Here is a 24,983-nt window from a genome sequence, read left to right as displayed (position 1 = left end):
CAGGAGGCAGATCGGAGATTTCTTGTAGGGACGTATATGGAGTGACCAATTCAGATAGTCGGGTGAAATACATTGTGTATAGCATTGTGAACTAACAGAATGATTTGTACTGGATCCGAAGTTGAATATAGGGAGCCAGTGAAGCTCAGCGAGAATTGGTGTTATGTGATCGAGCTTCTTACACTTTGTTACCAGACGGGCTGCAGAGTTGTGGATCCTTGTAATATCCTTGTCTGGAAGGCCAATCAGTATAGAAGCTGTTGGAAAATTCAAGGACAGAAGTCACGAACGTATACTAGTACCTCTGTTGTTCGCTTGTGAAAGGTTCGGATCTTTCCCCAAGGGCAAATGAGGGAGTAGGCTATGGCAGATATTACAATCCATGTTGATTCATTTGAAGATTGTTGTCTAATAAGACACTTAAATCACGATTTGCTACAGATGGCACGACTTGGCACTCTCCGGATACAATTGGAGCCAGGTTTCTTAATGGAGGGCTTGAAATTGGATGTCAGATGGAGCACCTCCATCATTCTGTCATCCAGGACAAGGTGCTTATGTTCCATCCATTTCCGGATATCTGCCAGACAGATCTCAAGCTTCCTGATGATCCGATTTCTGTCAGTGGATTTCATAGAAATGTAGTTGGGTGTCATCGGCATACATCATACAGCCAAATCCATGAGCTTTGAAGATTTTCTGGACTTGAGTGGTGTAACAGATGAACAGCTAGAAGTAGTCCAATTACGGATCCTTGAGGGACACCCCATTTAAGTGGAATGGGGTCGGAGGTGACGCCGTTAACTGTCACTTTCTGCTCCTCGTCAGTAAGGTATAATGATATCCAGGCCAATGCTGTTTTGGCTATGCCGAACCTGTTCTTCAGCATGGAGAGAAGGATCGAATGATCTATATCGTATCAAACGCTGAGGACATCGCAGATCTAAGAGGACGAGAATTGTTTCACGTTTTTGTCGTCAAGGGACTGCAAACGGTTATTGTACACTCGCAAAAGTGCTGTCTCGACACTACCTGATGTTGTCTGTATAGGCAGACTGCCTGGTGGCGAGGAGGGAGTTCCGAGTTAAGTACTGTATAAGCTGCTGACATACTACACGATCACACTTTTGCCAAGAATGGAAGATTCGAAATTGGGCGATAGCTATTTAAGCACTCTGGATCGAGATTGTGCTTCTTCAGTACGGGAGTGATGAGTGCTGACTTGAGGGATTTGGGGAAGACTCTATGATCAAGAGAGTGGTTTACCATGTCCGTAATGGCAGGAGGAAAGGTATCAGTACAGTTGCTGAACACAACAGCAGGTGCTGGATCCAAGGGACATGTTTTTATTTTCTTGGATTTTATGCGCTTACGCATGTCTTCTTCTGAGACATTTTGAAAAGTTTCTAGGCTGCAGGTCAAAGAACTCATGGGATTCTTCAGGACTGAAAAGGAGCCTGAGAAGGAAGTTGGGTTCATCTCCGAGTTGCACAGGGGATTGCACAGTTGAGTGATCTTGTCATCAAAGAACTTACAGAGTCTCTCAGGGAGTTCTTCATGTGAGTCATGGGAAGGCAAGGTCTGTCCAGGGCGCTTGGCAGTAAGGTCATGTATCACCGTGAATAGGTCGTTCCTGTTACAGTCATTGATCAGCTTCTGGGCAGAGCGTCTGGAAGCTATAGACTACCGGGAGCGGGTTAAGTTTCCAGGACAGTGAGCTGCACTTTACCGACAATATAAGATATGTTTGTGTGAGACCAGAAAGGGTACTAGTGTTATGAAAGACAAGGAAGAAGGAATTTTCTGCAAAGAATCATTAGTGAATTCAAGAACTGGTGCAGTGCATTAAGCTGTACCAACAGCTACACCAAATCACCAACAGGTTTATAATTATTTCGATTTCCAAATGATGTGAAGTACCATGGCATGTGTTTTATCAGTCAGGTTGAATGAAGATTTCTGGATCTATCAAACGTTCAATCATGGCGGAGGGTGCCCGGACAAGTAACTAGAATGAAGCCGTCTCTTTTGTCTTTAGATTTAACAAAAAACTATGCATTCATAAGTTCTTATCGTCATCAATATTATTCTATTGTACTGTACTTTATCATGTTGTCTATTAAGATATGAGAGGTGTCCCAATTCTCCCGCGTCCCAGTTCACCCCACTCTCCCCCAGTCATTCGACTGTATTATTTCAGAGAAAAGGTTGTTTGTCATTTACAATTTCTGTTTCCATTATAATTCTACAACTATTTTGCATTAGTGAGTCAAACAATACACTGTAATCAAATCACAAAAGAATTGAAAGTTATATTTTCAAAGTGATAGTTTAATCACGTTTCTTGGGTGTATCCATGCAGAGTCTATTGTTTCTTTTACCCGCTCAACGCTAGCGGGCGGCAGCCATGTGCACTTCCGTTTCATCAGCGGCCGTGTAAAATCGGGAGTTGGCAGTGTATGAGCTTCTTAGGATCTTTGGTTACAGTCAAAGAGCTTTTCCCTAGTTAGTGGAGAGGAGAAACATATTTTTGGTCACGGTATAAAACGCAGGCCCCGATGAAAAAACAAAAACAAACAAAAAACACCACACATACTGAAAATAATCTGCTTTGTTGTTGTTGTTTTAGCAATTATTAGTCAGACAAATCTACTTATGATAATGATAATGATAATGAATAAAATTTATATAGCGCTGAAAACTGATGTTTCTAAGCGTATCGATCCGGAAAAAAAAAGAAAAGAAGTATGACATTAAAATAAAATACAGCATTATTTTAATATACGTATTATGATATAACATGCAGCAGCAAAACAACATAATTAAAGTTGAGTAAACAGATAAGTTTTCAACAATGACTTGAACTTATCAACGTTATCAGCATTACGAATATGGAGAGGAAAAAATGATATTCCAGAGAGACGGGGGAAATAACAGAAAAAGCCCTATCACCATAGCGGGTGCAGGTGCGGGGACCATGTGATAGTTGAAGAGTGGAGGAAGAACGAAGAGAACGGGTTGAAGTGGAGGAGCGGAAAGAAATTAAGTCTTTAAGGTAAGATGGAGCAAGATTATTACATATCTTGTAAACGATAAGGATGATTTTGAAGGTGATACGTTGATGTATGGGGAGCCAGTGGAGGGATTGGAGAACAGGAGTAATGTGGTCAGATGCCACTCAATGCTACTCGCATTTTTTTTTTCTCGGCTTCTTGTCCTGTTTTGTTTTTTCAACCTTAGTTTATAAATCAAATGCAAGCCAGGAAATTGAGCCGTAAGTTCAACACTAAGGCTGTTTATGGAAAGGCAGTGCATCAAAATTGTTTTAAAACTACATATGCAGGAGATTTATAGGGAGCTCCGAGAACAGCGAGACGATAAGATTCCAGCAGTCCGTTCAATTTCCAATAAATGTTAATTCTATTACAGTAAAGTCACAATCTACTGATGTTTGTGTGATTGTATGATAAAGGTAATAGAGTTAAAAAAGGATATCTAAGCAAGTTTATTGCTGCCCTTAAAAAGATGCGGTTAATAATTTTTTTACATAATCAGGGTCGATATTGCATTTATAGGGTTAAGGTGTATGACATCTATGATGGATATTACGTTTAGGGTCGTTATTACAATTAGCGTTAAAATACAATAATTGTTTATTATTATAATTAGGGTTGACATGCATTGCATTAGGGTTGTTTCTGGTCATTACATTTATAGGGTTGACTGGATTATATTACATTTAGCGTTCAAATGTATTACATTTAGGGTTAAGGTGCATTACATTTAGGGTCGATATTACATTTAGCGTTGATACCACATTCGAGGGTTACAAACCAGGTACACCCACAGAAAAATCAGACGCTGACTTAGGCATTTAGTGCATTAGCTTGCCTCGCTGTTCTCAAACGTGACAAGCTAGTTTCAGATAGGTTCAAATCAGGAGCGTCGAAATGATTCCAACGCAATGAAGCCATGTCTCATACCAGTACAGTGTATATAATTTTATAGAATTACTATTTTTGAGGAGTTGTGGATTCAGCAACTCTTGGGAAAAATATCCTAGTACGGTGAATTATTTTCATGATCTTTTAGTGACGATGTTGCGCGATAACTGTGATTTGATGACAGCCAGTATTGCATAGACTATTCAAAGCAATTATGTCACAACATAAAAAGCCAGCAAGAAATCACCCACCCACACACACACACACACACACACACACAAGAAAATATCAACATAGTACATATGTATCATCATGGTCAATTATGACATTTCGCTATTCACGCAAGCTTGGATGCTGTAATTTAACCCTAAAAAAATAAAAAAAACAAAGAAATACATGAGAAAATCAAACAATCATTATAAAAAACGAATTTTTACTTCAATATTATTGTTGAGGATATTGAAAAGAATTATAATGTTAACCAAAAATTAGAAATCTTGGAGCTTTATTTTTTTGGTTTATAGGCCATAAATTTATTTTTGCATAAATTAGCATAAATTAGTCAATATAAAATACATAAATCAAAATTTTAAAAATCTAACTATACAGTCTTGTACATTGCATTGGCCTCTACTTTAGTGCAAATTTTCGCGAGGATCACGAGATCCACGCACGAGATCTGAAGGGGGGGGGGGGGGGGGCTCAAAAAACCCGGTGGGATTAGGGTTAAATGCAGATGTTACTACACGAACACACACACACACACACACACACACACACACACACACACTTTACACACACGCACAAAAACACACGAAAAACACATGCACACATAAACATATTATAGAGTAGAAGACAAACAGGCACACGCAAACAGACGTAAACATACTAATAACTTGAGTCTTGATTCAACGTGAGTGGATAAAACTTTATTTTTCACATGCATGTGATTTACATCATCTTTTTGGCCCAATTATACACAGGTAAATCCTCCTTTGTCAAAAACATGATACTCAAACAGAAAATCATGATCTTCTCAAATGACAAATGTAACATGTTTGGCAAGTCTCTCTCTCCCTCTCTCAGAGTAATAATCACACATTGGTATGTAAACACAATGTTGCGCATAATTCACATAAAATTTAATATCAATACACGCACTATTAAAATACAAATATTTTTTAGTACTGTTCACAGCTAGGAAGTTGCCAATTGGCAAGTCAATTTCACTTATGCTCCTCATCCACACCTTCTCAGTTTGAAATAATTTGGGAACACCATAGATTTCATTTCAAAACTTAGACCAGAATTGTTAGTAGGAATGTGAAGGGCACACAAACATACAAATACAGCTGTAATGGGCATGCACTGTAACTAATTTAAGATTACAATAAAAACCAGTCATAATGACTATAAACATTCAAGTATCACTTGAGTAAAATTACAAACAATACTGGATGTTTAAAGGGAAGGTAAACCCAAAGAACAATGTGGATTGAGTGAAAGCAGCAACATTAGTAGAACACATCAGTGCAAGTTTGAGGAAAATCGGACAATCGATGCAAAAGTTATGAAATTTTAAAGTTTTGGTGTTGGAACCGCTGGATGAGGAGACTACTAGAGGATATGACGTATGAGTGGACAACAATACAAAGAAAATATAAAGGAAATTCAACAAAAAATCGCTTTTCTAGAATTATGAAAGAGTAATGCACCAACCGCTTTCAGAAAGCAGGGGGAATAATTGCTACCCTTAACATATATCAATATCAAGTTGATGGAATTTGTAATTTTCATGAAAAATGGATTTTTGCAGAATTTTCTTTATATTTTCTTGTTATTGTTGTCCACTCATACGTCACAACCTCTAGTAGTCTCCTCATCCAGCGGTTCCAACATTAAAACTTTAAAAATTCATAACTTTTGCATCGATTGTCCGATTTTCCTCAAACTTGCACTGATGTGTTCTACTAATGCTGCTGCTTTCACTCAATCCACATTGCTCTTGGGGTTTACCTTCCCTTTAAGAAAACAAGGCAAGTGCCATAATGTGTCTCGCCCATTCGCGTACAAGAAATTGTAAGCGAATGGGATATAACAGATTAAACTAGAAGTGTCGCTAAGGCGACTGCTATGCCTCCGCCATAATGCATGATTCTCCTAATAGGTCTATAGTACATGTGGACAATGCATAATTACATTTTCACAATATTGGCAAAATATTGAAATTACATGTTTGTCACAAATGTGTTGAATGTTCACCTTCCTTTACCTAGGTTTAATTAGATGAATAGGAGAGCATGTATTTGGGGATTCAAGGACTTTAACTTGACTTTGACCCATTCATAAGTGTATGAATACTATAATTTTCAAGGTATGGAGAAAAAGTGTAATTTCTGTATTGAAAAGTACACTGTTACCATTTTCTTTTGGCCTTTGACCCTAAAATTCATAGGATAATCACTGTCAGGCAGAACATGCATAAATATGTAGTAAGTTTCAAGATATCTTGAGCCACTTCTGAGATATGGAGGAAAAAGTTAGTTCAGCACTTTCCCTTGATCTTTGACCTTTTGACCTTTGAGGCAAACCCCCCCCCCAAAAAAAAAAAAAAAGAGAAAAAAGAAACTTTCCAGATAATCTAGGTTATACATGCATACACCAAGTGTTAAAAAAAAATGCTGGCATTACATAAATATGAGGGAAATAGTAACAATTTGAAGTGTTGCACTTGACCTTTGACCCCTGATCTTTGACCCTATGAACCCTAGATTCTCTAGATAATAACTGCAAGTCAGTACATGTTTATATACTATGTTCCATGAAGATACCTTGAACAATTTCCAAGGTACGGAGAAAAAAAACGAAGTTTTAATATTTTAACTTGACCTTTTGACCTTTGAACTCATGACCTAAAACTTTCACCAGAGAATCTTAATTGGGTAATACATGTATACACTAAGTTTCAAGAAAATATCTTCAGGCATTGCATAGATATGGAGGAAATAGTGAAATTTTACGTATTTGACCTTGACCTTTTGACCTTTGACCTTGACCATGTGCACCCAAAAGTTGATAGGCACAACTTCACCCCCTAATACACATACATGCCAAGTTTCATTAGGATACCTTAAAAGGTTTTGATAGTTACCCTGTCCACAAAATTTATTACGGACGGACGGACAACCCGAAAACATAATGCCTCCGGCACCACTTCGTGGCGGAGGCATAAAAAAGAGATACAACATGAAGAGATAAAAACGGTAAAAATTGAAGGCAAAAATGAAATGTGCTATAAAAACTTAACATTGGGCCCTTAAAGTTCGTTGACTCCTTCCTGTGACCTTTGACCTTGTGGTGACCATCCACTCCCCAAGGGACATCTACCATCCAAGTTTGGTCAAAAACAGACCTACGGATCAAAAGTTATGACCCATAATAGAAACGCGCAATAAGAACTTTATTGGACTCTAAAAGTTTGTTGACCCATGCTTGTGACCTTTGACCTTGTGATGACCATTCACTCCCCAAGGGACATCTACCATCCAAGTTTAGTCACAAATGGAATTATGGATCAAAAGTTATGACCCATAATAGAAACGCACCACAAAAACTTAACATCGGGCTCTAAAAGTTCGTTGATCCCTGCCTATGACCTTTGATCTTGTGGTGACCATCCACTCCCCAAGGGACATCTACCACTTAAGTTTGGTCACAAATGGAGTTATGGATCAAAAGTTATGACCCATAATAGAAACGCGCCACAAAAACTTGAACATTGGGCTCTAAAAGTTCATTGACCCCTGCCTGAGACCTTTGACCTTGTGGTGACCATCCACACCCCAAGGGACATCTACCATCCAAGTTTGGTCAAAAACAGACCTACGGATCAAAAGCTATGACCCATAATAGAAACGCGCCACAAAAACTTAACATTGGGCTCTAAAAGTTTGTTGACCCGTACTAGTGACCTTTGACCTTGTGGTGATCATCCACTCCCCAAGAGACATCTACCATCTAAATTTGGTCACAAATGGAGTTATGAATTAAAAGTTATGACCCATAATAGAAATGCGCCATAAAAACTTAACATTGGGCTCTAAAAGTTCGTTGACCCTTGCCTGTTACCTTTGACCTTGTGGAGACCATCCCCTCCCCAAGGGACATCTACAATCCAAGTTTGGTCACAAACGGACCTATGGATCAAAAGTTATGACTCATAATAGAAACGCACCGTAAAAACTCAACATTGGGCCCTAAAATTCATTGACCCCTGCCTGTGAGCTTTGACCTTGAGGTGACCTTTATGGTAAAATGTGAAACTTTGTATGACCCCTCTTCCCTCGAAGTTTGATTGCAATAAACCCCAGAGTAAAGAATTATTGAAGTTTTGTAGCGTTATGGACAGACGACGGACGGACAGACGCAGCAGACGATCCCTTTAGTCTCCCCTCACCTCCGGTGGGCTCGACAAAAAAAAAAAAAAAAAAAAAAAAAAAAAACAAGAAACATAACACCAAACACATTGCCTATACAGTGGAAACTCGATAATAAAGAGATCTGATATAACAAAATACCTGATACACTAGACTAATTTATCCAATCCCAATGAATTTATTTTCTTTGTTTTGTATTAGTAATTGGCTTCTGATATGAACAACAACAACAAAATATCTCATACAATATTGTATTAGCCAGGGCTCCACGCTAACGTTCATTTTTGGTACAGTGTAGCCAAAAGGCAAACATCCGACCTTTATTGGTGGCCCTTTAAGGCCACCAAATTCTTCATTTCTGAAATTTGGGTGGCCCGATGTGCGTTTTTGGTGGCCCTGGGCCACCGGGCCATCGTTAGTGTCAAACCCTTTATTATCTGATATAAATATTTGTAAATGGTCAAGTGAGCTCATATAACACAGCCATATGAACTTCCTTTACAGTTTAATGACGTGTACAAAAGTCTAATATCACCTCATCATCATGTACAACAGCACAGCTTTAACCACAGAAATTCAATGTGCAGTATATGACTCCGACTGCAACAATAGTTACGAATTTCAATGCGCATTACAACTACAATTTTTGTATTACAACAAATGTCTTGTGCAACAACATAAATCATTATTGTAACGATCACATGTCCTGATTCCAACTCAAATGCTCAAAAACTGAGAAGGCAGTTAGCTTCACAAAATTTTGAGTCTTATGTCAGGGCTGCACACTGACCCAATTTTTCTACTGGTCCAACAGACAGGTTGGACCAGTAGGTGCCCTGTTTTTCCATGACTACTTATATCTGGTCCATTCCTGAAAAAAAGTTGCTGGTCTGACGGTGATTGTTTATGGTGTTCATGGCAATAGATTCATAACACCCACAAAAAAGACTTATTATACAACTATGCATTACGTGGATGACAAGGTAAGATTTGCAACTGAATTGCTTCTATACTATTTAAGAGTAGTTTGATCCACATTTTGGCATGATGTTATGAAGATTTGTTGTTGCCATGGCAATACATTACTTAATACTGAAGAAATAGGTGTCTTTCACATTACTTAATAGCTTTGATAGTGGTCACACATACTAAATTTCAGGTCATTTTCTCCCCCCCCCCCCCACACACACAAAAAAAAAAGAAAAGAAAAAAGAGTTGTTGGATCCATAAGATTTTGGAACGGACCAACTGACAGACCGACTGGTGGACAGACCCGCAACCTGACCTCAACACCTTTTCTTGTTCCCACCATAATGAGCCTCTACAGGGAAGTGTGCATTACATATATTTTAAACATGACGAATTGACACAAAATAAAAGCCTTTCCTAATGCAATTGATGAAATACACACTACCATCCAGACAAACACAAATGAAGCACACACACAACAAAACTAGAAATGTCGCTATGGCGACTGGTATGCCTCCGCCATAATGCATGATTCTCCTAATAGGTCTAGATAGTACATGTGGACAATGTGTGATTACATTTTCACAAAACTGGCAAAATACTGAAATGACAAGTTTGTCACAAATGTGTTGAATGTTCTCCTTCCTTGACCTTGGTTTAATTGGATGAATAGGAGAGCATGTATTTGGGGATTTAAGGACTTTAACTTGACTTTGACCCATTCATACATTTATGCATTGAGTAATTTTCATGGTACCGGTATGGAAAAAAAGTGCAATTTCTGTACTGAATAGTAAATTGTTACCATGTTCATCTGGCCTTTGACCCTAAAATTCATAAGATAATCACTTTCAGGTAGAACATGCATAAATATGCAGTAAGTTCCACGATAAATTGAGCCACTTCCGAGATATGGAGGAAAAAGTTAGTTCAGCACTTTCACTTGATCTTTGACCTTTTGACCTTTGAGGTAAAAAAAAGAAAAAGAAAAAAAAAAACTCTCCAGAGAATTTCTATTAGGTTACACATGCATACACCAAGTGTAAAAAAAAAAAATAATAATCCTGCTGGCATTGCATGAACATGAGGGAAATAGTAAAATTTTGAAGTGTTGCACTTGACCTTTGACCCCTGACCTTTGACCCCATGAACCCTACATTCTCTAGATAATCACTGCCAGTCAGTACATGTATATACTATGTTCCATGAAGATACCTTGAACAATTTTCCAATTTACAGAAAAAAAAGTTTTAATACTTTTACTCGACCTTTTGACCTTTGACCTTTGACCTCATGACCCAAACTTTCACCAGACAATCTAAATTGGGTAATACATGTATGCACTAAGTTTCAAGAAAATATCTTCAGGCATTGCATAGATATGGTGGAAATAGTGAAATTTTATGTATTTGACCTTGACCTTTTGACCTTTGACCTTGAGCACGTGCACCCAAAAGTTGATAGGCACAACTTCACCCCCTAATACACATACATGCCAAGTTTCATTAGGATACCTCAACAGCTTTTGATAGTTACCTTGTCCACAAAATTCATTACGGACGGACGGAAAGACGGACGGACGGACGGAAGGACGGACGGACAGACGGACGGACGGAAGGACGGACGGACGGACAACCCGAAAACATAATGCCTCCGGCACCACTTCGTGGCGGAGGCATAAAAAATCATGAGCATAGGAATATCAAGTTTCGAGGAAGAAATCATTGAATGATAATTAACCTTGTTTAGAAAAAGAAGTATACAGAAGCACATTGTACATTTAATGAAAGCAAATCGATGAAAGAGAATGCCCACATAACAAGTTAAAGGGGCTGTACAGTACTGGTTGAGGTGGGGATTCATGTTTTTTACATTCCTAAGTGAGATAATGAGAAACCTCTTGTGAAATATGAAAGAGCATGTAATTTCAAGAAGGATTCAATATTTATTTGATGAAAATTGGTTTTCAAATGGCTGAGATATCCAAAAAAGTGATAATAATGAAAGACTACAGGCAACAACTTTATTAGGATCTCTTTGTTTCACCTTGTTTTTGGATATCTCGGCCACTTCAAAACCAATTTTCATCAAATAAACTGATAATACCCCTCAGAATTGCATGTTTTTTGACATCTCAAAGAGTGGTTTCTAATATCTCGCAAAATGTAAAAAGCTAAATCCTCACCTCGACCAGAACTGTACACACCCTTTAACAACAGAATATAAAATCTTAAATGGTGCTCCATTCAAAATGAAGACACAACTACATATTATGTAGGGAATGATTGAGTTATTGCGAGTGCTATTAAATATCTAATATACCATCACAGTATCACAGAACAACGCTTCCCTAACTGTTTGAACATAAATACAAATATATTTCAGACTGATGATTTGAGTTACACTCGGGACATGAATTGTAACATTTATTTTGCTTACAAGTTGAACATACAGTGTAGCAGGCACATTTTTTTCTGTTTTTTTTTTTTTGACAGGATTCTAAGTATTAAGTAGGCAAAAACAAAGCCGCCAATCCATTCATCCACACATTCCGTTTGGAGGACATGCCAATCAAAACAAAAAAAGTGAACAAAATATGCCCTCTTTAAGAGTCCCCTGGTTGCCTAGCACGAGGTTGGCATACATTTCTATGGAAATCAGTGGGGGCGGGGGGGGGGGGGGGGGGGGGGTCATTTTTCCTTGAGAGAGGTGGCAGCTTTTTTGTGTGCGTCATAAACAACGAAGGTCATCGGAAGTGTGTGCCGTGTTCACTCTGAGACTGTCTAGAGTCCCCTCATTTAGCACGAGTCTAGCACAACTCTTGGAGGTTGTGGCTAACTCGTGCTACACTGTCTAGCGTGATATTTACCTCAGACTCAAACCAGACTCATCCCAGACCCAGGCTCACCCAAGACTTGTGCTTTGTGGTGTGACTGTTATTAGTTCCTATTGTCTGGAGTGAACACTGCACGTCTCTTGGAGGTTGAGCTGTGTTTGGGGGGACTCAAAACGGAGAGAGTTACATTTTATGAATCTATTTCTAGAATATGATATACACATTTTTTTTTCACTATAAGTTCTATAGGAATTGGTGGCAGTTATCTTTTCATCATTCTATCACTGAATACTTCTACAACTTCTACTTCTGTACTTCTAATAAACAAGTATTGGAAGTAATCTCATCATGTACAGGTTTCCAAATCGACCAAGGCATAGAGTCAGGTATACATACATTTCACTTTGGAACACCGATGGCAACACAGTTTTTGTTGAAGTCTGATGTCTTCAGGCATTGCAGCATGAACTTTGCAACATCTGCTCTTGGGATTTTATGATCGCCCTTTGATGTAAATTGTCGTCCAATGTCAAATACCAGATCTTTTCCTGAAGGTGGGAGTAGGGGTGGAAAAAAAAGAAGAGGAATGGTCTTAATCAAGAGTCAGATAAAAAAGAATAGCATTCCCAATTTATGTGCATTCAGCCTTAAAGAGAAATGACTTGTATATATTATGTGGATTGAGTGAATGCAGCAACATATCAGTGAAGTTTGAGAAAAATCAGACAATCCATGTGTATATACATCTCAGAGTTAAGCTTCTTAAGGTTATTTTTTTTTTCTGTCTGCCATCACTGGATGAGAAGATAACAACAGTTTGTCATATCACTGCAGAACAAAAAGGATAATCTTGTACAAAGAGAATTCCACAGATCAAATTGTTTATAAATAATCAATATTCTCTCAACTTGTTACTGACATGTCAGGAGTAATATTATTCCTCCACTTTCTGAAAGAGGCCCTAAATCAAGTGCTCCTGCATTTTGCTAGAAAAGCAAAAGTATTGTTTATGTTGAATTCCAAGTTATATTTTCTTTTACTGTCAAACCAGATTTTTTTTTTTTACTGTTAAAGCAGATTTTTTTTTTCCCGTTCGTAAAACGTTCAAAAGTATAACAAAATTCAACATAAATTATACTGTACATGTATTTTGATCTGTATTCTCTTGCATAATGGAACAGCACTTGATGCTAGCTCTTCGATAAGACTTGGGGATGGTACTGTAAAACACAATATTTTTGTGGCATGAAATTTTTGCAAATTGGAGCCGACAGCCTTCTTCATGGCATGAATTTTTTGTGAGCTGCCTCTGACATTCAATGCATATATAGTGTCAACATCTTTCACATCAGGTATGCATTTTAATTTCGTGAATGTTGGCTCTCCTAAAATTTGCGAAATTAAAATGCATGTGCACAGTCCTCATTTTACAGTATTACGTAAAACATATATCAGTAACAACTTTAAGAAATGGGCAATCCCACAATAACTATTCCCTTTTCCACTTTTGATATTTGAGCTTTGATGATAAAAGTAATTCAGATTTGCCTCCTTATGTTAATATATTTTCTTGAAAAGAATAAGTGTGAGAGATAGTATAGATAACATTGAGTTCATTCAATGGGCAGATTTTTTGTTATATCACATTAAACGTCAATTTAGACAGTAAAACAGGCATAGAAAACGGGACATTTTAAGTATCAGAAATCTAAACAGTAATCTAAAAAAAATTAGCAATGAAACTGAATCCAGAAGAGTTCCATTGTACAATCTACATCAGATTTGAAATAAGAAATGTCTCTACCTTTCAGATTTACTTCATTTATTAAATGAAAATGGATTTCAGTTATAGCCTGTATGATATAGGCATGTCTGTCCATCCCGTTACATACCTTCACCTGTTAAAGATAATACAAAGTTTTGGTACCTCAAAAGTTTCCCTGAATGTCCTTGTCTTGGTTTGTGTTTCACGTTAAAGTACGTTGTCTGTGAGAATTATTCGCCCCTAAGTGCTCTCATGTCTTAGTAATCATGCAATAATGGTTTCGTACCAGAGCCGTCGCCGTACGGTGTCGATAAATATTGTACGAAACCACTGACTGCGACCAGCAGCGTGCAGCCCATTGTACGCATAGCTAACTGCGACCAGCAGCCCCATACGCATAGCCTAATGGGGCTTCGCATTGTAGCATTCAGGATCATGACAGAATTAGTATCGCGGGTAAATGGCAACTTAAAATCCAAAAATTTCTTCGATTTGAAGACTTACCAATTAAGTTGAAGTATTGAAAACAGGCTTCGAACAATGTTTGGTTCTGCCAATAGTCCCTTTCTTTTCGAATTGATGACTGAATGTGACTCGGTCGAGTGGACCTTGGGAGAGCTACTACACTGACTACTACGGCCAGCGCATGCGCACGCAAACATCTTATCCGTTGATGGATTTGAAATTTGTGCGCATGTGATGTGTTCGCATGCACTGGCTGTAGTATTCAGTGTATGGTAGCTCTCCCAAGGTCCTCTCGACCGAGTCACATTCAGTCATCAATTCGAACAGAAAGGGACTATAGGCAGAACCAAACGTTGCCCGAAGTCTGTTTTCAATACTTCACCTTAATTGGTAAGTCTTCAAATTGAAGAATTTTTGGGATTTTAAGTTGACATTCATCCTGCGATACTAAATCTGTCATGATCCTGAATGCTACAATGCGAAGTCCGATTACGCTATGCGTATGGGACTGCTGGTCGCTATGCGTATGGGGCTGCTGGTCGTAGTTAATTGCATGATTACTAAGACATGAGAGCACTTTGGGGCGAGTAAGTCTCACAGTGTTAGTCATATGAAAGGTACTTTAACCTGAAACACAAACTAAGACAAGGAAATTCAAGGAAACTTTTGAGGTACCAAAACTTTTTATTATCTTTAATTTCTTTTGTTCCCAGTGGGCAGAAAGAGAGTTTTGGTGATTAAGTAGTTTCATTACGGGATAAGTTGAAATGTTTTAACCAAAACTAGCTTAGCTTGAAAGCAAATTTAATGCAATTGGCAATCAAACTTAAGTGTTGCTTTGTCTGTCCACTTTTTGAAGGTATGTAACAGATTTTAAGGAGACTCATTTTTTGAAAAATAAGCCATATCAGTGCAGTTGCTTGGATTCATAAGACATGCCAGGCCAGCATCTACATAATCAGTATACATTGTACTTCCACTCCCTAGGGAAGTCCCACAAGTTTCTGCCGTGACTTGACAGTAGCCAAAAACTTGTCTGTCCACTTTGTTACATACCTTCACCCATGTTTGTACCTTCATTGAATATAAAATTTAATAAAAAATACAGAAAGATGAGTCATCAAGGTTTATGGCCTCAGAAAGACATCATATACTTACAATGTCTGAAATCACTTTCCTTTGTGGATCATTCAAAAATATGTGTGAATTAATTTTTTCGTGTGTGGACAGACAACCTGTACAGTAAACGCATGTGTCTGTCCATGTTCGTATCTTCCTTGACAGATGATGGTGACATCTTTCTAGTAATAGAATTAAACATGATCTGGATACTTTTATTTCATGTCATACACTATTTTTATTAGCAGATTAGAGAGCTCAGATGGTTTTAATAAGAAATTTTGGATGATTCCACATGTGAAGGTACGAACATGGACAGACGAAGGTATGAACATGGACAGACGTCTGTCCATGTTCGTACCTTTAAGATCAGATTCCCCTCATGATTATTATCCTTCAGGTGATGTAATTTTACATGGTCAAAATAATTTCATTTCATGTAATAATTTTTTTTTCCATTAGCAGATCAGAGCATACAGATGTCTCTTGTTAGAAATTTTGAACCATTACACAAGTGAAGGTACGAACATGGACAGACGTCTGTCCATGTTTGTACCTTCAATGACACAAGCTCCCTGACCACATGGTTAACATTGTGTTGTAACTTTAAACAATTGTATTTCTATGAAGAGCATTTACTTTAAGTAATTCATACACAGTATAAAAAGTAACAAAAGTTGTTTTGAAAGGCCCTTGCTTTCCACATTGGCTTAATAGAGAATTTAAACTAAACATGTAAATAATGTTATGACTAATCAATGTTAACATTTCACAATATTTCATAAAATAATGTACATACCCCGGAAATATTCAACTTTGCTTTCATTGTGCATGGTACCTGAAAATATTAATTACAGCTTCTTTCAAATTCTGAATAAGATATACTGCTGAAGGGGACCAATGTCTGTCCATGTTACATACCTTCACTTTTGTGAACATGATGATCCAAGGTCCAGTAGAAAGAAAAGGTGGTCCTAACATATCTTTTCACATTTTGATTATGGCAGAACACATATTTCGCTACATGAAAATAATAAAATGGCATTTAATTAGCAAAACTTAATTTGCAGCCTGAATGTCCCATTTATGTGCCCCACTTATTGTGAGATTGCCCAAATGTGTTATTTTCTATGAAAAATTAAATTTTGTGGAATTCTCTGTATACATGTATTCCTTTACAGAGATCCAAAGTGATGATTTCCTGGTTTTGTTAAAGCTTTGCTAGGTAAAATGTGCAAGCATGGGTAGCAACAATATAATTCACAAATATTGGGCTAGAAGAGATAACTTATTTAAAATCAGTTTCACAGGCTATGAATGGCTATGACATCACACTTTGGCACTCTTTATCACTGTACAGTACAGTCTCCACTTTATTATAATAGTGTAAGATATCTAAAGCATTTCTTACCACATTAAGTGGAGTATCAAATCATTGTGAACCGAAAGCACATCAATCAATTCACAGCAACTGTTCAATTCTCTTTCTGCATCACACACACAGCACAATATTATGTCACTGACAGCCTTATCTCATCTAAAGTCGCACCACAACCTTGGTTTGTGTCTGCAGTATTCTGCAGTGTTCAGCTGCAATCATCATGTAGCTTAACTTCAAGTCCTTATCAATACACATGCATGCTTTAAAACAAGTGTCATTTGAAGTTAGACTCTATGCATACATGTACATACGCAGCCAAATGCTGCAACAAATTCTGCTGTGTCCCCCTGTGTTTCATGGGGACTACAAGTTTGTTTTCTAATCAATGGTCTGAAGAAAGGTTAGAGTCACAAAAGAGTTATTTGAGGTTAATTCCACTCAAGAGACATCTCTTGTCATATTAAAATTTGCAGCTGAGGGCCTTAGATACAAAAGAGGACAAGATTTGATAAATATTCTGACTGGTAGTAAATGGTGTTTGTTCTGGATAGACAAACTCTGCCATTTACTCAAATAAGGGATAAGCAATTTAGCTCCACCAGATTGAACTTTGCCCATGATGAGCCTTCGTGCATTATTTTCCAGTATCACTGATAAAAGGTCAAGGGTGAACTTATTCCCCTACTGCAGTGAGGCCATAGGTGCCAGCAATAAAAGGAGAAAATTGGGTATTGTGTAGGTAGTGTTAAAGATTGTGCACTCCTTCTGTGCAGCACACTAAAGCATACCATGAGGTTTAACCTAGACAGCCATAAACATCATCAAGGGAGAGAAGAATATAATGCTTCACAATTGAACAATACTTAAATGTCACTCAACAAACAATTTTCCTTTTCATCAAATCCAAAATGCAGCTCACCCATTATGTATTGTATAAATCCTACTGGTTTTCTAAACAGATCCCTTGCAGTGAATTAAATTATTCACCATGCTTTCCGTAAACCAAAATAACACCAAATAATAACTTTTACGTCAATATCCGCATTGGTCTTGTTGCTACCCTCCCAACAGTGACTGTAATAGGGGGAAAGAGCTTGCAATGGCTACAGTATATTACCGACCCAAATATAATTTTTCATAATGTATTGTACTATTTTTAGATACAAGCCAATAGGGGACTTGTGCTGTAATGGCATAACCTCTCTGTTGGTAACATGTGCAACTCTCAAGATTCTGTGAACATTTTTGACTCTTTCTGTACCAAGGACATAGAAAGTGTGTACAATGCTTGGGGGGGGGGGGGGGGGGAGGGGTTCTGTATGGCAATCGACACTGCAAGAACACAAGGAAGTAATGTGATTGCACATAATACATAAGAGTGAAAAAGTCTCAAGACATGCAAGTTGAGAGGGAAACATGACTTTGAGAGCTCTAAAACTCATTTCAAAGGACAGCATTTAGGTCATCATACAAGGGTAATAACTACTGTGGCAATATTTACACTAAACTTCGGACAGACGTTCCACTGTTAATTACTGGAACTGGGTCAAGCGAACCCCCCCCCCCTCCATCCCTCCACCCCCACTAAGTAAAGCATCATGGTATGTGTGTAAATCACTGACTCTCATTCTATCAATAAATCACAGTAATACAATTGCATTAGAACAAATTTGGCTGTGAAAACAACCAAGAGATAATTGGTGTTTTGGATCAAGAGGCAAGAATTTTAGCTTCAGGTTTAAAAAAAAAAAGGATTATCAAAATAATAGCTTTGAAAGTACTAGATATTTCATCAATTGTTTCTAAATGAAAAAAAAAAAAATTAAAGAAGAAAAAAATATCCTGTCTTTAAATCAGTGATCAAGAATACACCAAAAGAAACAATATGGAATGCATTGCAGCAACCTAATTCAACACTGCAGAAAATTGCACTATATGAATTACAGGCAGAGACTTGGGAGGTGCCTTTTGTACACTAATTCAGAAATCGTACTTGCGACTAATGTTATAAAATAACACTTTTCTTTCATTATTCCTAAAGTTTGTTGTTACAGCGGATGAAATAAAATACCTACATTATATATGAGAATAATTAAGATCTCTGGACCTGAATTTTAACTTTACTGCAATGGGACTTGTTACAAACGTGTTTGTTATAATTGCAATGCACTATATCTTCGTAAGATGGGGGGCTGCTAACTGCGACCAGCCCCAACACGCAGTGTTGGGGCTGCGCATTGTAGCAGACATGATCATGACAGGCGAAGTATAGCGCCTAAAAATCAATATGAAATCGCAAAAATTCCGCAATATGAAGACTTACAGGTGAAGATGTAATGTTGAAGACTGACTGCGTTCAACTTTTGGTTCTGGTAATAGTCCCTTTCTGCTCGGTTTGATGAGTTAAATGCGACTCGGTCGAGAGGAACTCGGGAGAACTACATCTTATACAGTAAATGGATTTGAGATTTGTGCGCATGCGCTGGCCATCAAGTCGTGTAGCTTTGTGGCAAGGCCTTATCATACTGTTGGCAAACCCTCTCGCTGTATATTGCGTTGCTTTCTGGGTGGGTGCGCGCGCGCACGCCTTGTCAGAAGGCTAAACGCATTGCGACTCCGCCAGCACATGAATATTTACATGCGCAGTGTACTGCATACTGATTTCGAAAATGGTGAATGGGATGGGGAGCTAGGACTACGGACCCGTATATGGCCGTGAAAAAAACGTTTTTTCAAGATCATTGGACCAATGTGAACAAGAACAAGGTGAACGAAGGGTATTAATTAGATAAGAATCTTATGTATACTATAAAAGTACGTTTTTTCCTCGTGATATTCGAAACCTACGGAGGTGCGAAAATCTGTGACAGACTGTGTATGTTTTTCAAGCTTACCGATATAGCACTCTATTGACTCAGGACGCTCCCACAGTGTGTAACTGTGTATACGGAGCGTCCCGGGGTTAGGGGGCTGCCAACTTCCGGTATACAGAATAACACACACACATACAGCGATAAGCAGATAATAATTTTGGGACCTGAATTATACCTCACTAGTTTCATAATAGGACTTTGACACAACCCTGTTCGTTATGGAATGGGAACGCACCATATCTTTGCGAGATGGGGTGCTTCCACTTGTAAAAAATGACACATATTTCCGCAGAGGCTGAGCATACCTGTACTTGCAGAGTTAGTGAGCTGCGGGGGTAGGACCATGGTGTAATCAATGTCCTGGCATTCGTCTTCAAGGTACTTGGCCATCACCGCCATGTCGTTGAGCGGCTTCGACAGCATCGGTCGTATCACCCAGCGGGCCATGCGGCCAGGGTCATCATTGGGGTCAACTGCAAGCATCGACACAGACATTGGAACGGGATTCACAATTTAATAGTTATGCTGTACATATGTCTCCCTTAGACACAAATAAAAAGGGTGGGGGCATAGCGACCAGAGCTTACAGCAGAAAGAAACCTGAACCTCGTTTCGTACAAATTTGATATGATTGCAACTCTTGCTAGAGTGGCAATTGTCATGGTAACAACAAGAATCCAGCTTCCTGATTGGCTGTTACTATAGGAAGTTACCATTTCAACAAAAGTTGCTATCCTAACATCTGTTATGAAATGGGGGCCCTGATGTACTATAAAAACAATATAAACTATTACATTTACACCTGATATACAAAACGCTGCAACAGTGCAAAGCGCGTTGGTACATGTTATGATGAAACTACATGTTACGTCTGAATGTACTTTAGCATGTCGATGTGTATACAACAATGATACATGCCTCAATGTGAGTGACACACAAAACATCTCAGAGAACCTGTCTATACCATCAACCTGTCCACAATGGCCACTCTTTTTGTCTCCCTTGGGTGACAGCTGTAGACTGATTTGACCGCATGCTCACCTTTGACATACCACGATGTGATGATGATGATGCGACTGACCTTGGCTGCCCGCATGGCTGGTACGATGGCCTTCATCGAGCCCGAGTAGATGGTAGTGGCCTGAGTGAGACTGTTTGACCCCAGGCACGACAGGACGGCGTCGCAGCCATCTAGATGTGTCTGCAAAAACTCTGTTGAGAAGATGTCGCCTTCCACAACCTGAAAGAATATAGACAAAAAAGGTTACACACCCCCAAAGCATTGGCTTACACATCAACTCACTCACTGTTCCTAATTCCATTTTGGAAATGGGGACAGGAGAGGGTTGAGGAGTAGGGGAGGGGGGAGAGGAGGAGGAAGAGGAGGACGAGGAAAAGAAGGAGGGGAGGAAGAGTAAGAGGAGGAAGAGGAGAAGTCCTGAGAAGGTAGAGGACATAGACGTAGCACTATAATGACCATTTCTAAAAATTATTTCCTTAGTCATGTGACCATCGAATGTGGCTCTTGATTTGTACTGACTATTAAATAGTGTATACAGTGTAGTCTGTATCCCAAAATCAAATTATTTTTATGGAATTCCTACAAATCATTCCTAACCAAATAGGCATGCTGGAGAAAGTTCAAAGAAGAGCTATTCGCTTTGTGTGTGGAACCTACTAAGTAGCTACTAGTACTAGATGGTGAGAGCTAGTGGCTTGTGTCATGGCTATGAATGAGCATGACTATGAGAGGGAAAGTATTTGTCTCCCAACTCGAGAAGAAAAAAGAAAACATGCTCTCCTTACCACTGTCCATGGCATGAGGCAATAAACAACCATACTGCTATACTCATACCAGACCAAGTTACCTAAAAACAAACAAACAAACAAACAAACAAACAAACAAACAAACAAACTGAGGCCAAGAACAACACGAAGCCGCCAGAATCAACGCTTCATGAGACTCAGCTCTACCCTGGATGCCTATACAAATTCTCCATACACAGTTTCTTCCCTTGAAGACAATTAGAGACTGGGATGGGATTAGACAAAAAGATCTGTGTGCCCGGAGGAGTCTTTTATCTTTTTGACATTATATCACTCTCCTCTGATCTGTGAACCCAGACGCAGTCTCCGCAGAACATACTATGATACTGTATACCCAATGACCAGATACTATTAGTTATCTCCTGCTTGTTCACGAAATACGGGCAAATATCTACGTGGGTGGTGCCATATTCCATGAGGCCGAAGGCCGAATGGAATATGGCACCAGACCGTAGATATTTCCCATATTTCGTAAGAACAAGCAGGGGGTAACGATTTTATCTTTTAGTGTAAGTGCTAACCTTCTTCTCGCTGATTTCCCCTCGTGAATGATGTTGAAATCGCCGGCTAGCTGTCAGCCATGACCATGTTGACTTGATAGGCCTACGTCTCGCGAGCTGATGACTGCATGCCATGCGCGCATACAAATACGTACACGTACATAGCACGCCATAAGATACTGCAGTGCAGTAGCCAGATAGGTTGCTGTTGTTTCACAAGCGTCTACTAGTGGTCTCAGGTTATGTGCGCAATACGCTTGAGGACCGCGCGCTGTCCATTTGTTTTGTACAGGATTAGCGCGCACTTTCCTATAAGCGTCTTTGGTACACGCGTAGCTGGCTGTGTAATGCAGTATCATGACGTCATATCCACGTAATACGGGATATGTACGTGGTTGATTGACCAATGAGATTACAGAATTCACGATCACTAAAAGATAAAGACCGATCTTTCGGTCAAGGATGGGATGGACTCTCTCAGCACATCATTTGAACTAAACAATAGCGATGGGGCATATACCCTCTGTTGAGCAGTTCAAGACAGTCATACAGTACTAGAAACTAATTTAACTTACATACAATGGTAGAGACCTTTTTAACTTGCACAATGAGCATGCATATTAATTATTATATCCCTCATGTAAAGCTTCTTGCCATAGGATTGTACAGAGCACGAACATGGTGTAGTTTTACTAGATTTCTAGCTAGCTACGAGCAGCTGGATGCGGTGCAATTGGTTACTAGCCAGCGGGATATAGTACTTTTGAGAATCCACGATCTGCACCCAATCGTGATCGTGTGATCGATATCTACATTGTACATTTCTCACTTAAGAATGTACGCAGTGCGCGTAGTAGCGATACTTTTGAGCGACAGTCCTGTGCGTGGCTTGTAGCTAGCGCTAGCAGCGCTTATTACAGAAATCTGTGGTGCGATGGCGGCGTGTGTGTGTGTGTATTCGTTAGTGTGATCAATGCAGTTCAGCTCATTATTGACAAAGTGACTGCGCTTCAAGTAACGGAGGAATGATTGCAGCATAAGGACACCATATCAGATCAGGTACGAATTAGGAATAAACTAAAAGCAATTTTGAAGCTGATGTGGGTAACCAAGCCGCTTTAGACCTACTTCTAACGTAGTCCTGGACCTCCTCGATCTTTCGGAGTTCTGCACGCTGTAGTGTAGCTCGTGTGTAGAATCAACGGTGTCGTTCGCTACGCGCTGCACGCACTGCTGCTGCTGTACTGCTACGGCCTTACGTTAGATTTAACGTCAGGAAACCTGCACATTTTTCCAAAAGGGAACCATCATCACTCTGTAATGCTCGAGAGGGATATAAAACAAATATCGACTGCTTTCTTTCGGGCCATGGTAAAACTATTTGACCTCGGTGATTTCTCAACAGTGCCATGTCCCTCGACGAAATCTCCCTCTGCAGCAGTCGCTATTTGTATATTACACCTTACAGTAAAGATTAGTAAGAGCACAAAGTACAAACTGCACTGTAAGAAACACCATGATGGTAGGGAATCTATGCCTACCACTAGTACAGTACCACACCCTGGCCATAATCCAATTGCTGAACATTTGCTGAACAAGCTTTGAGGAGCAGCACCGCAGTAAAACACAGAAAACCCTTCATCCAAGCGGCCCGGGTTATGCTATGCGTATGCCCAGACTGAGCCGTGACCGTAGCGATATAGGCACCTACCTACCGTATGCCGAAATACTGTCACTTACAAACAGGTGTTGACCGACAAGTATGTCTAATTCCGCGAAAAAAAAATCTCATTTAGATTCTATAGTAATAACATTTGCTGGGTCAGTTTTTCGCTTCTTTAGACAGAAGCGAAAAACTGACCCAGCAAATGTCATCATTGGTCATTGCTATAACTGAGAAGTTTTTCGCGGAATTAGACATAAAGTTAGGCCTAAATTTACTTGTCGGTCAAAATACCCAGTAGTCCGTACTCTACTTACTTGCAGTTTTTCATGTTGAATCGAGCTCAGTTTAGCCGGATTCCTTACAACTGTGACAACTTCATGTCCTTCGTCTAAGGCCAATTTAACCAGTTCCAGCCCAGTATTCCCAGTTGATCCAAATATAGTTAGCTTCATGATTCTAGTATGTGAGGTGATCTCGGACAGAGCAGGGCTCAATGCCAGTACGAGTGACGATCAGCTGTGGCTTGTAACTGCGCTGCTGCTGCCAGCACGTTACACATTAGCTCCTACACAGATGGTCAACAACGCTGCCGAGGAGCGCGCCAACTAGCTTTGAGCGGGTAAAGCTTACAGGAGAGCTGCACTTTCCCGAATGAAATGTGTTTGTGTGAGACACAGGTATTAACGGTGGCAAAACAACATGCCACACATTATTTTGACACCGACACAAATCACGCACCACCAATACCATCAGACGTTATTAAAGTAACAAAACTTTGTTTTTCCCTCGCCTCCTCAGACGGTCACAGCCTCATGTTTCCTGCTACCGTTGGCCGAACAGGCTAAACCCACATACCAACATACATAATTCATGACACAGGCTACTAGTTTTATGAAAGAAGGGAGAAGGAATTTTCAGCAAAGAATAATGAGTGAATTCAAGAACTGGTGCAGTGCATTAAGCTGTACCAGTAGCTACACCGAATCATCAACAGGTTTATCATTATTTCAGTTCCCAAATTCCATGTCAAAAGATCCAGGAAAATACCATTTGTTTCATCATTCAGGTTGAATGTAGATTTCTGGATCTATCAAACGTTCAAGGATGGCGGAGGCTGGCCCGGACATTAGTAACAAGCATGAAGCCGCCTCTTTTGTCTTTAGATTTAACAAAAACTATGCGTTGAATTAATTGTAATCGTC

At 39.2% G+C, this 24,983-nt stretch overlaps 1 protein-coding gene across 1 annotated transcript; it reads right to left on the bottom strand.

Moving 5' to 3' along the window:
- Positions 1-1,119: 1,119 nt before the first annotated feature.
- On the bottom strand, positions 1,120-24,257 carry LOC139726221 (uncharacterized). Its single transcript, XM_071637288.1, has 6 exons — positions 24,096-24,257; positions 20,830-21,028; positions 20,094-20,261; positions 12,599-12,733; positions 12,258-12,337; positions 1,120-1,683 (listed from the first exon to the last, which is right to left on the bottom strand). The coding sequence occupies exons 1-6, from the start codon at positions 24,231-24,233 to the stop codon at positions 1,120-1,122; spliced, it is 1,284 nt and encodes a 427-aa protein (XP_071493389.1). The 5' UTR covers positions 24,234-24,257.
- Positions 24,258-24,983: the final 726 nt, after the last annotated feature.

Source organism: Diadema antillarum, unplaced genomic scaffold, assembly GCF_040938485.1.
Source record: "Diadema antillarum isolate AM-2024a unplaced genomic scaffold, OU_Dant_1.0 seq00000081_RagTag, whole genome shotgun sequence".
Taxonomy (NCBI): Eukaryota; Metazoa; Echinodermata; class Echinoidea; order Diadematoida; family Diadematidae; genus Diadema; species Diadema antillarum.
The sequence above is the reverse complement of the archived record's forward strand: the minus strand, read 5'-3'. Positions and strand labels throughout refer to the sequence as shown.

Excerpts from the sequence above, each read along its gene's own strand:
- LOC139726221 (XM_071637288.1), bottom strand. The coding sequence starts at position 24,233 with ATGAAGCTAACTATATTTGGATCAACTGGGAATACTGGGCTGGAACTG. Across the intron at positions 20,262-20,829 it reads CACATCGTGGTATGTCAAAG|TTGACCCCAATGATGACCCT; the intron begins GTGAGCATGCGG and ends CGATGCTTGCAG. Across the intron at positions 12,338-12,598 it reads CAAAAACTGTGTTGCCATCG|CTCAACCTCCAAGAGACGTG; the intron begins GTGTTCCAAAGT and ends CCCCAAACACAG.